We start from the raw sequence: 12,594 nt of genomic DNA, 5'->3' as shown, positions 1-12,594 counted from the left end.
GGCTCAATAAATATCTCCTATGCTGTAAGCCCCAGGCCCATGAAATATCTGTATTTCTTTCTTTAAGCCTCTCTCTTTTTAGAGGTAAACAGAAACCTATGCTCTAAAAATCCTTCAGTCTTGTTTGAGGCACAGCTCAGTAAAATTCTTGAAATGGGTGCAGAGTTTGAAACCTAGTAGTTGTGTAAAAAACTGGACATCACAGTAAATATTTGTAATACAAGTTCTAGAAGGAATAGACAGTAGGATCCTGGGGTTTCTTGATCATCCACACTAACCTAATTGGGTGTGTACAGGTCCTATGACCTTGGATGGACACAAAGTAGTTGTACTAGTAACTAAACAAACTAACCAATGATAACACTCAACTGGGCAGTTATACCTTGGACTTAAAACATGAAGTGGACAGTGATTGAAGAATAATACCTGAGTGACTGGGTAAGTGAATCAGCAGTTAAGAGCACTAACTGTTCTTCTAGAGAACCTGTGTTCAATTCCAGGTACCTACATAGTAGCTCACAAACATCTGTAACTACAGTCTCAGGATTTCATTTGCCATTTTCTGGTCTTCCTGAGCACCAGGCATGTATGTGGTAAACATGTCTTAAAACTCAGGTGAAAAAACTAAAATAATTTGTGAAAAGAATGAAACCAGATGTTGTCTTCTGGCATTTGCATGCAATGCAGTACATGTGCCTGCTTAGACATTAAAATGAATGTTAGGAACATGCACTTACCTTCAGTAGCTTCCAGGTTAGGGAAAACTTCCTACAGGTTAGAGAAAGGCAAATAAGAGCTGTTTGGTTATTTAGAGTTTTTGTTTTGTAAAAAAAAAAAGAAGAAGAAGAAGAAGAAGAAGAAGAAGAAGAAGAAGAAGAAGAAGAAGAAGAAGAAGAAGAAGAAGAAGAAGAAGAAGAAGTTGTTGAGAAGCCTGGTTATGGAAGCTAAATGCAATTATCCCTTGCACTATAGTCATCCCAGATTCCAAAATATATTATACTTCACACTTCTCTTCTCTGTTACAGCTACAAGCCCATCTCTGCTTCACTTCACCCTCAATTTCACTATAACCAACCTGCACCATACAGAGGGCATGGGATCTCAAGGATCTGAAATATTCAACAACACAGAGAGGATCTTGAATCGCCTGGTAAGAAATCTCTCTGGCTCACCCTGAGTCATCTCACTTTGGTGTCCTTTGGCCCTTAGCTCTTTATCCCTTGTATCAACAGCTCAAGCCCATATTCAAGAATAGCAGTATTGGACATCTTTATTCTGGCTGCAGACTGATCTCACTAAGGTAAGAAGACCAGAAGATATAGAGGGCATAAAGAACATCAACAGGAGCTAACTGCTAGCATCTTGCTGCTAGAGTTCTAGAGGCAGGTGATCACCAACCCCTCTCTACTCCTTTTCCTTTCAGAAGGAAAAACGTAGACTTTTTTTTTACAGGAGACAATGGTATTCTATTGAGCACTTCCTGTTATGTTTTGTTATAATTTCTCTTCTGTTGCTAAGATAAAATACTCTGACAAAAAATAATAGGCATAAGAAATATTTTTGGCATAGAATTCTATATTACAGTATAACCTGTGGGAAAGTTATATTTAAAAGTTTCAGAGAAGTAGTCATTTCATACCCACAGTCATTATTAGAGGAAAGTTAATGTACCTATCTGTCTGATGCCTACTAGCTTTCTTCAATTTTACAAACTCAGAATGGGTGCCATCAACAGAGGTCTGTGTCTTCCTACCTTAATTAACAATCAAGAGTATTTCTCACAGAATGGCTGACAAACTGATCAGAAAATTCCTCATTAAGACTTTTCCTAGGCAATGCCAATTTGTGCCAGTCGACATTTAAATCAGGCCATCACAGATCAGAAAATGTTGACTATGTTCACACATGAAGATAAGCCCTAGAGATGAGGAGAAATATATCCGGCATCAATCAATGGTTGAATGCATGTTAAGACAGTCGACATTGTTGAGTTTTTTTAAACCTTACTTTAAGATTCTTTTTTTTTCTACCCTTATTGTTAGATTTCTTTTGTTAGGCCATGGTGAAATTATATTTTAGATGTTTATGTTAAAAATAGCACAAATACTGACATGCTTAGAGCTGTGTCCTTTTTTCCCCCTCAAGAATGTAGGCTCTCTTGTGCACTGTGTCTTCTGGACAGAAGCCAATAATTCTTCATCAAGAATCCCACTTCTCTTCTCCCTTAAGGACCCCCCTACCTTGGAAATTGCCATTTCATAATCTCTGTCTGTTTTCCTTGCTAGACCTGAGAAAGAGGAAACAGCCACTGGAGTGGATGCTGTTTGTACTCTCCATTCTGATACCTTGGGCCTTCAGCTGGACAGAGAGAAGCTATACTGGGAACTGAATCATAACACTCAGAGTGTCACTAAACTAGGATCCTTCACTTTAGAAAAGAACAGTCTGTACATCAATGGTGAGCATCCCCTTAAGAATTATAATCTGAAGATGAGAATGTTATTCTAAGACAAGTGGGTATTCTGCTTTATCATAAGATCCTTCCTATATATCATCTTAAACCTAAGCAACCAGCTGCTCAGATAGGACCTCAAGGAATTATTTGAATATGTGCCTAACCAAGAGAGGCCTTGCTTTCCTCACAAAAAAGACCATCTCTGCTCGATACTAATGGTGCATCAAAAGTGGTTCAAGTCTGGGTGTGTTTGTAGTTGTGTTTGTTATTTTTACTTTGAGTTACAACTTGCTATGTTGCCTAGAACTAAAAGTCTAATTCAGTCTGTCGTCAAAATGATGATTCCAGCTCCCTCGAATCCTGAATTTGCAGTATATAATTCCATAAAAGTATAACTCATATCTCTGTGGAGCTAAACCACATCTTTCTTGCTTGCTACATGTCTGGCCTTGTTCTCTGAGCCTTAGTGCCAGCAGGAGCTTTAATCTGAAATTTATACTGAGCTTGGAGTAGTGGCTCATGATGCCTATAATTCCTAAGTTTGCCTGGTATGTGCAGAACTCTTAGTTAGAGCTCTAGTACTATAAGAATAAAAAAAAGAGAAAAGGGAAAGAATAGAGTAGGATATATTAGGAGAAGAAGCAGATAGAAAAATAAAAATGATTTACCAAGTATGATTGCCACTGTTTGCAATCATGGTATTTCAAAGATGAGATTCAAGAGTTTCTGCAAGTTTGTGCTCAGCCTGAGTTACAGAGAAAAGTTAAAGCCTGCTTGGCTACAAAATAAGATTCTATCACAAAGAAATCAAAGATTCTGTCTCAAACAATGGTTGGATCCTTCACCATCCTCCCCATCAAAAAGAACAGTGCGTGAAATATATGTGGCAGAAATTTGAGTGTTGTCTGGTATTCCAAGTAAACTAAAAGTTCAGAAGACCAGAGGTGGTTCTCTTGATGATGCTAAGTATTTTCCTGTATAAACTTGAAGTCTCCCCTTGAGGTGTAGCTGGTGGGCCTAAACTATATGAAAAACATGTCTGTCCTCACATCCTTATTCTTTCCTGTTCTCATTGTAGGTTTTACATATGTGAGAACCTCTGATTCCACTCTCAACAGTGAGTACTTAAGAGGCTGATGGTTGTGTTTGCCACACCCTATGGGAACAGTAGTTGATCTATCCCCTACTGAATCCAAGCTCACGAAGAAGAAAAAATAAATAAATTAAAAGCTGGACTCTTACATACCCCCATCATATGACCCAATTTGAAGAGCAAAGATGCTCTCTTGTTTCATTGATGTTACCTCAAATAGAATTTTTCACTCCAATCCATTTCTCCTCAGCTCCAGTGACCTCCTCTATGTTTTTCACTGAGACATCCACTGCAAAACCTATCTTCTCTACAGGTAGGTGCCTTCGCTCTCCATCTCCTTCTAGGAAACCAACACCTTCAATTTCAAAGGCAGGACTTTGGAGATAATTGAGAGAACTCAGAGTGTTCATGGGTGTTTCCAGTACTTTGAATTTCACAAGAGCCAGAGATTGGCCATCCTCCAATCTCCAGCCATCTCAATCTTGGACAATATATTTATTCTGAGGGCCACCTTTTTCTCAACTACCACATGACATATTTATTTAAAACTTCATACTAAGACTCAAATTGTCACTCATTTAATTCTACTGTTTGTAGTTCAGTAGTAAACACTTAAGTAACAGGCCCAAGTCCCTGGTTTGGATTAATTTTAATGTGTGTGTGTGTGTGTGTGTGTGTGTGTGTGTGTGTGTGTGTGTGTACTATGCATCCATGGCTGGCCACAGAGTCCAGAAGAAAGTATCTAAGACCCTATGGTTGGAGTTGTAGACATTTATGAGCCACCAGATATGGGTGCTATAAATTAAACCTGTATCCTCTGGCAGATATGAGGGTTCCAAATAGTGACATGTTGAAAGAAAGGAACAGGAATGGGAAAGCTCAATACCCCAATGTAGGAAAATGCCAGAGATGGGAAGCAGGAGTAGATGGGTGGAGGAGCACCCTTATAGAAGCAGGGGGAGGGAGGACGGAATAGGGGATTCCCAGAGGGGAAGTCAGGAAAGGGGATAATATTTGAAAATTAAATAAATAAAATATTCAATAAAAAAGGAATGGGAAATAAAGAAAGCAAGAAATAAAACAAAACAATACTAAGACCAAGAGATTTTGAATAAGCTAACAAATTATGACAAGCACATTATTTTAAGAAGTACAAGATCATATATACTGCCTCCAGGAGGTAGTGGGGGATGACCAAGAAGAGAGCTACATCAGGCAATGTTGGCAAAGAGAGCACAGAATACCTCAGATACAGCTGTGTTAGGTGATAATCACAGCCCAGAAAGATGAAACAGATCCCCCAGAATTACAACCTTAACTCCTCCTTACTCTTCATGACCCTTATCCTTACTCTTCAGGTCATTAGAAAGTAAAGAGAGAGAAACTCTTCCATATACCTACAGGTCCTACCCTAATGTCACCTATATGAACTGAACCCTTAGTCCCTTTTTCCCTTTCTGTCCTGGTGACTGTTCAGTATAGTCTAGAGCCTATATTCTAGAGTCAGAATGTGCTCACTAAGTCTGTTCCTGAACAAGGACTGTAAGGGTCCAAAAATCCTTGAAGGAATACTCCAGACTCAGATATTATGAAAGACAAATACAATTTATTCTGAAGAAATAACCAGAAAGCAGGGGTCAATCTTTGTTTGAAATGACAGCCCCAAACAAAAGCAGGAAGTCCTTCTTATGGGAAATGAACTCTCTAGAAAGATTGGTAACCTAAAATTTCATTAGGGGGTGCTAGGAGGTCACAAGTGGTCAGGGGTCTATATTCCTTTGTCATCAACATTTAACCATAGGGCTGCCCAGCATAGGTGGCCCATTCTGAGATAAGATGTTTCCCCACAGACTGTTCTTTGGGACAAGGTTTTATGACCTTGTTTCTAGACTTTTTTGGTCTGTTCCAGGAGCTGGTGCCTGTGACCTTCTTTCCAAAAACCAGGCCTGGTCCTTACATGGAGAGAAATGGGGTTTATAAATTCATATTTAGGTCATAGAACTAAAATTTCTTTTGTCTTCTCAGGAAAAGGACCCTGAGAAAGACCTGAATCAGTCTGGCTCTCCAGATTCTTAGAGAGAGAGAGAGAGAGAGAGAGAGAGAGAGAGAGAGAGACAGAGACAGAGACAGAGACACAGAGACAGAGACACAGAGATAGACAGAGACAAAGAGGTTGTTGTTGTTATTGTTTTTGTTGTTTTTGAGCTGTGTTGTGCATAGATACTTGTACATCCATGCCCGTACATGTGGATGCAAAGATCAATGACGAGTGTCATTCTCAACAGCTGACTACCTCATTTTTTGTCATAATGCTTTTAAGTAACCTGTAGCTCATCAATTCTGATTGTCTATTGTCTTAGGGTTTTACTGCTGTAAACAGTCACCATGACCAAGGCAACTGTTATTAGGACAATATTTAATTGGGGCTAGCTTACAGGTTTAGAGATTCAGTCCGTTATCATCAGGGTAGGAACATTGCTGTGTCCAGGCATACATGGTACAGGAGGAACTAAGAGTTCTACAGGATGAGGGTCTTAAAGGCCATAGTGGCACACTTCCTCCAACAAGGCTACACCTCTAAATAGTACTAGTCCCTGGACCAAGAATATATAAACCATCACCGCTATTTTCTGGCCAACAAGCTTCCAAGATCCCGCCATCTCTATCTATCTTGTATTGACTTCACAGTTGTGTAGTGTAGCCCCGTATCCAGCTTTTTACATAGGTAATGAGGATCTGAAATAAGGTCCTCATGTTTGTGAGACAAGAACTGGATTGATGAAACCATCTCCACAGACCCCTACTCTTCAACAGGAACAATGAGAACAAAGTATAATATTTATAGATCTGAGGAATGTAGGGTCATCTCAAAGTTTTGGAGCAGGGACTATCGCTACTTCAGCTGAGGTTCAGAATCCCATTCCCATCCTTTTCATATTGGCACTGCTGAGTATTCTAAACAGACAACATCTTCAACTTATCTATCTTGTTTAACGTCACTGAATGTGCTAGAGTTTTAAGTTCAAGGACAACACTGAGGAAGAATGTAATTTCAGATAAGAGATTCATTAGAAGGCTAAATATTCCCATGGATAGAAAGCTTATTGATGGCTCTAAAGAGAGATCAGACACATGAGGTAGAGCAAGGATCCTTTCTTATAGATCACAGAAAAGGGGGTTTCATGTAATCAGGTTATTTCTGGTGGCTAAATGGTCAGTGATGTTGTTTTTTTTTTCTTTTTTTTTTATTAACTTGAGTATTTCTTATATACATTTCGAGTGTTATTCCCTTTCCCGGTTTCCGGGCAAACATGCCCCTCCCCCCTCCACTTCCTTATGGGTGTTCCCCTCCCAACCCTCCCCCCATTGCCGCCCTCCCCCCATAGACTAGTTCACTGGGGGTTCAGTCTTAGCAGGACCCAGGGCTTCCCCTTCCACTGGTGCTCTTACTAGGATATTCATTGCTACCTATGGGGTCAGAGTCCAGGGTCAGTCCATGTATAGTCTTTAGGTAGTGGCTTAGTCCCTGGAAGCTCTGGTTGCTTGGCATTGTTGTACTTTTGGGGTCTCGAGCCCCTTCAAGCTCTTCCAGTTCTTTCTCTGATTCCTTCAATAGGGGACCTATTCTCAGTTCAGTGGTTTGCTGCTGGCATTCGCCTCTATATTTGCTGTATTCTGGCTGTGTCTCTCAGGAGCGATCTACATCCGGCTCCTGTCGGTCTGCACTTCTTTGCTTCATTCATTTTGTCTAATTGGGTGGCTGTATATGTATGGGCCACATGTGGGGCAGGCTCTGAATGGGTGTTCCTTCAGTCTCTGTTTTAATCTTTGCCTCTCCCTTCGCTGCCAAGGGTATTCTTTTTCCTCATTTAAAGAAGGAGTGAAGCATTCACATTTTGATCATCCGTCTTGAGTTTCGTTTGTTCTAGGGATCTAGGGTAATTCAAGCATTTGGGCTAATAGCCACTTATCAATGAGTGCATACCATGTATGTCTTTCTGTGATTGGGTTAGCTCACTCAGGATGATATTTTCCAGTTCCAACCATTTGCCTACGAATTTCATAAACTCGTTGTTTTTGATAGCTGAGTAATATTCCATTGTGTAGATGTACCACCTTTTCTGTATCCATTCCTCTGTTGAAGGGCATCTGGGTTCTTTCCAGTTTCTGGCTATTATAAATAAGGCTGCGATGAACATAGTGGAGCACGTGTCTCTTTTATATGTTGAGGCATCTTTTGGGTATATGCCCAAGAGAGGTATAGCTGGATCCTCAGGCAGTTCAATGTCCAATTTTCTGAGGAACCTCCAGACTGATTTCCAGAATGGTTTTACCAGTCTGCAATCCCACCAACAATGGAGGAGTGTTCCTCTTTCTCCACATCCTCACCAGCATCTGCTGTCACCTGAGTTTTTGATCTTAGCCAATCGCACTGGTGTGAGGTGAAATCTCAGGGTTGTTTTGATTTGCATTTCCCTTATGACTAAAGATGTTGAACATTTCTTTAGGTGTTTCTCAGCCATTCGGCATTCCTCAGCTGTGAATTCTTTGTTTAGCTCTGAACCCCATTTTTTAATAGGGTTATTTGTTTCCCTGCGGTCTAACTTCTTGAGTTCTTTGTATATTTTGGATATAAGGCCTCTATCTGTTGTAGGATTGGTAAAGATCTTTTCCCAATCTGTTGGTTGCCGTTTTGTCCTAACCACAGTGTCCTTTGCCTTACAGAAGCTTTGCAGTTTTATGAGATCCCATTTGTCGATTCTTGATCTTAGAGCATAAGCCATTGGTGTTTTGTTCAGGAAATTTTTTCCAGTGCCCATGTGTTCCAGATGCTTCCCTAGTTTTTCTTCTATTAGTTTGAGTGTATCTGGTTTGATGTGGAGGTCCTTGATCCACTTGGACTTAAGCTTTGTACAGGGTGATAAGCATGGATCGATCTGCATTCTTCTACATGTTGACCTCCAGTTGAACCAGCACCATTTGCTGAAAATGCTATCTTTTTTCCATTGGATGGTTTTGGCTCCTTTGTCAAAAATCAAGTGACCATAGGTGTGTGGGTTCATTTCTGGGTCTTCAATTCTATTCCATTGGTCTATCTGTCTGTCTCTGTACCAATACCATGCAGTTTTTATCACTATTGCTCTGTAATGCTGCTTGAGTTCAGGGATAGTGATTCCCCCTGAAGTCCTTTTATTGTTGAGGATAGCTTTAGCTATCCTGGGTTTTTTGTTATTCCAGATGAATTTGCAAATTGTTCTGTCTAACTCTTTGAAGAATTGGATTGGTATTTTGATGGGGATTGCATTGAATCTGTAGATTGCTTTTGGTAAAATGGCCATTTTTACTATATTAATCCTGCCAATCCATGAGCATGGGAGATCTTTCCATCTTCTGAGGTCTTCTTCAATTTCTTTCCTCAGTGTCTTGAAGTTCTTATTGTACAGATCTTTTACTTGCTTGGTTAAAGTCACACCGAGGTACTTTATATTATTTGGGTCTATTATGAAGGGTGTCGTTTCCCTAATTTCTTTCTCGGCTTGTTTCTCTTTTGTATAGAGGAAGGCAACTGATTTATTTGAGTTAATTTTATACCCAGCCACTTTGCTGAAGTTGTTTATCAGCTTTAGTAGTTCTCTGGTGGAACTTTTGGGATCACTTAAATATACTATCATGTCATCTGCAAATAGTGATATTTTGACCTCTTCTTTTCCGATCTGTTTCCCTTTGATCTCCTTTTGTTGTCTGATTGCTCTGGCTAGAACTTCAAGGACTATATTGAATAAGTAGGGAGAGAGTGGGCAGCCTTGTCTAGTACCTGATTTTACTGGGATTGCTTCAAGTTTCTCTCCATTTAGTTTAATGTTAGCAACTGGTTTGCTGTATATGGCTTTTACTATGTTTAGGTATGGGCCTTGAATTCCTATTCTTTCCAGGACTTTTATCATGAAGGGGTGTTGAATTTTGTCAAATGCTTTCTCAGCATCTAATGAAATGATCATGTGGTTCTGTTCTTTCAGTTTGTTTATATGATGGATCACGTTGATGGTTTTCCGTATATTAAACCATCCCTGCATGCCTGGGATGAAGCCTACTTGATCATGGTGGATGATTGTTTTGATGTGCTCTTGAATTCGGTTTGCCAGAATTTTATTGAGTATTTTTGCGTCGATATTCATAAGGGAAATTGGTCTGAAGTTCTCTTTCTTTGTTGTGTCTTTGTGTGGTTTAGGTATAAGAGTAATTGTGGCTTCGTAGAAGGAATTCGGTAGGGCTCCATCTGTTTCAATTTTGTGGAATAGTTTAGATAATATTGGTATGAGGTCTTCTATGAAGGTTTGATAGAATTCTGCACTAAACCCGTCTGGACCTGGGCTCTTTTTGGTTGGGAGACCTTTAATGACTGCTTCTATTTCCTTAGGAGTTATGGGGTTGTTTAACTGGTTTATCTGTTCCTGATTTAACCTCGATACCTGGTATCTGTCTAGGAAATTGTCCATTTCCTGAAGATTTTCAAGTTTTGTTGAATATAGGTTTTTATAGTAAGATCTGATGATTTTTTGAATTTCCTCTGAATCTGTAGTTATGTCTCCCTTTTCATTTCTGATTTTGTTAATTTGGACACACTCTCTGTGTCCTCTCGTTAGTCTGGCTAAGGGTTTATCTATCTTGTTGATTTTCTCAAAGAACCAACTTTTGGTTCTGTTGATTCTTTCTATGGTCCTTTTTGTTTCTACTTGGTTGATTTCAGCTCTGAGTTTGATTATTTCCTGCCTTCTACTCCTCCTGGGTGTATTTGCTTCTTTTTGTTCTAGAGCTTTTAGGTGTGCTGTCAAGCTGCTGACATATGCTCTTTCCTGTTTCTTTCTGCAGGCACTCAGCGCTATGAGTTTTCCTCTTAGCACAGCTTTCATTGTGTCCCATAAGTTTGAGTATGTTCTATCTTCATTTTCATTAAATTCTAAAAAGTTTTTAATTTCTTTCTTTATTTCTTCCTTGACCAGGTTATCATTGAGTAGAGCATTGTTCAATTTCCACGTATATGTGGGCATTCTTCCCTTATTGTTATTGAAGACCAGTTTTAGGCCGTGGTGGTCCGATAGCACGCATGGGATTATTTCTATCTTTCTGTACCTGTTGAGGCCCGTTTTTTGACCAATTATATGGTCAATTTTGGAGAAAGTACCATGAGGAGCTGAGAAGAAGGTATATCCTTTTGCTTTAGGATAGAATGTTCTATAAATATCCGTTAAGTCCATTTGGCTCATGACTTCTCTTAGTCTGTCTACATCACTGTTTAATTTCTGTTTCCATGATCTGTCCATTGATGAGAGTGGGGTGTTGAAATCTCCCACTATTATTGTGTGAGGTGCAATGTGTGTTTTGAGCTTTAGTAAGGTTTCTTTTACGTACGTAGGTGCCCTTGTATTTGGGGCATAGATATTTAGGATTGAGAGTTCATCTTGGTTGATTTTTCCTTTGATGAATATGAAGTGTCCTTCCTTATCTTTTTTGATGACTTTTAGTTGGAAATTGATTTTATTTGATATTAGAATGGCTACTCCAGCTTGCTTCTTCTGTCCATTTGCTTGGAAAATTGTTTTCCAGCCTTTCACTCTGAGGTAGTGTCTGTCTTTGTCTCTGAGGTGTGTTTCCTGTAGGCAGCAGAATGCAGGGTCCTCGTTGCGTATCCAGTTTGTTAATCTATGTCTTTTTATTGGGGAGTTGAGGCCATTGATATTGAGAGATATTAAGGAATAGTGATTATTGCTTCCCGTTATATTCATATTTGGATGTGAGGTTATGTTTGTGTGCTTTCATTCTCTTTGTTTTGTTGCCAAGACGATTAGTTTCTTGCTTCTTCTAGGGTATAGCTTGCCTCCTTATGTTGGGCTTTACCATTTATTATCCTTTGTAGTGCTGGATTTGTAGAAAGATATTGTGTAAATTTGGTTTTGTCATGGAATATCTTGGTTTCTCCATCAATGTTAATTGAGAGTTTTGCTGGATACAGTAACCTGGGCTGGCATTTGTGTTCTCTTAGGGTCTGTATAACATCAGTCCAGGATCTTCTGGCCTTCATAGTTTCTGGCGAAAAGTCTGGTGTGATTCTGATAGGTCTCCCTTTATATGTTACTTGACCTTTTTCCCTTACTGCTTTTAATATTCTTTCTTTATTTTGTGCGTTTGGTGTTTTGACAATTATGTGACGGGAGGTGTTTCTTTTCTGGTCCAATCTGTTTGGAGTTCTGTAGGCTTCTTGTATGTCTATGGGTATCTCTTTTTTTAGGTTAGGGAAGTTTTCTTCTATGATTTTGTTGAAGATATTTACTGGTCCTTTGAGCTGGGAGTCTTCACTCTCTTCTATACCTATTAACCTTAGGTTTGATCTTCTCATTGAGTCCTGGATTTCCTGTATGTTTTGGACCAGTAGCTTTTTCCGCTTTACATTATCTTTGACAGTTGAGTCAATGATTTCTATGGAATCTTCTGCTCCTGAGATTCTCTCTTCCATCTCTTGTATTCTGTTGGTGAAGCTTGTATCTACAGCTCCTTGTCTCTTCTTTTGGTTTTCTATATCCAGGGTTGTTTCCATGTGTTCTTTCTTGATTGCTTCTATTTCCATTTTTAATTCCTTCAACTGTTTGATTGTGTTTTCCTGGAATTCTTTCAGGGATTTTTGCGATTCCTCTCTGTAGGCTTTTACTTGTTTATTAATGTTTTCCTGTGCTTCCCTAAGTGTGTTCATGTCTTTCTTGAAGTCCTCCAGCATCATGATCAAATATGATTTTGAAACTAGATCTTGCTTTTCTGGTGTGTTTGGATATTCCATGTTTGTTTTGGTGGGAGAATTGGGCTCCGATGATGGCATGTAGTCTTGGTTTCTGTTGCTTGGGTTCCTGCGCTTGCCTCTGGCCATCAGATTATCTCTAGTGTTACTTTGTTCTGCTATTTCTGACAGTGGCTAGACTGTCCTATAAGCCTGTGTGTCAGGTGTGCTGTAGACCTGTTTTCCTCTCTTTCAGTCAGTTATGGGGACAGAGTGTTC

The 12,594-nt window shown here is 39.5% G+C and overlaps 1 protein-coding gene across 1 annotated transcript in view; it reads left to right on the top strand.

The window, feature by feature from the left end:
• Muc16 (mucin 16, cell surface associated) overlaps nt 1–12,594 on the top strand; it is a 203,053-nt gene that overhangs the window by 86,476 nt on the left and 103,983 nt on the right. The window contains 5 exon segments of the mRNA NM_001428753.1: nt 1,026–1,150; nt 1,233–1,300; nt 2,286–2,458; nt 3,534–3,572; nt 3,799–3,861. Coding sequence (NP_001415682.1) covers nt 1,026–1,150; nt 1,233–1,300; nt 2,286–2,458; nt 3,534–3,572; nt 3,799–3,861 — 468 coding nt within the window.

This window comes from Rattus norvegicus, chromosome 8 (genome assembly GCF_021556685.1).
Source record: "Rattus norvegicus strain SHRSP/BbbUtx chromosome 8, alternate assembly SHRSP_T2T, whole genome shotgun sequence".
NCBI lineage: Eukaryota > Metazoa > Chordata > Mammalia > Rodentia > Muridae > Rattus > Rattus norvegicus.
This window is presented reverse-complemented; position numbering and strand designations above follow the sequence as displayed.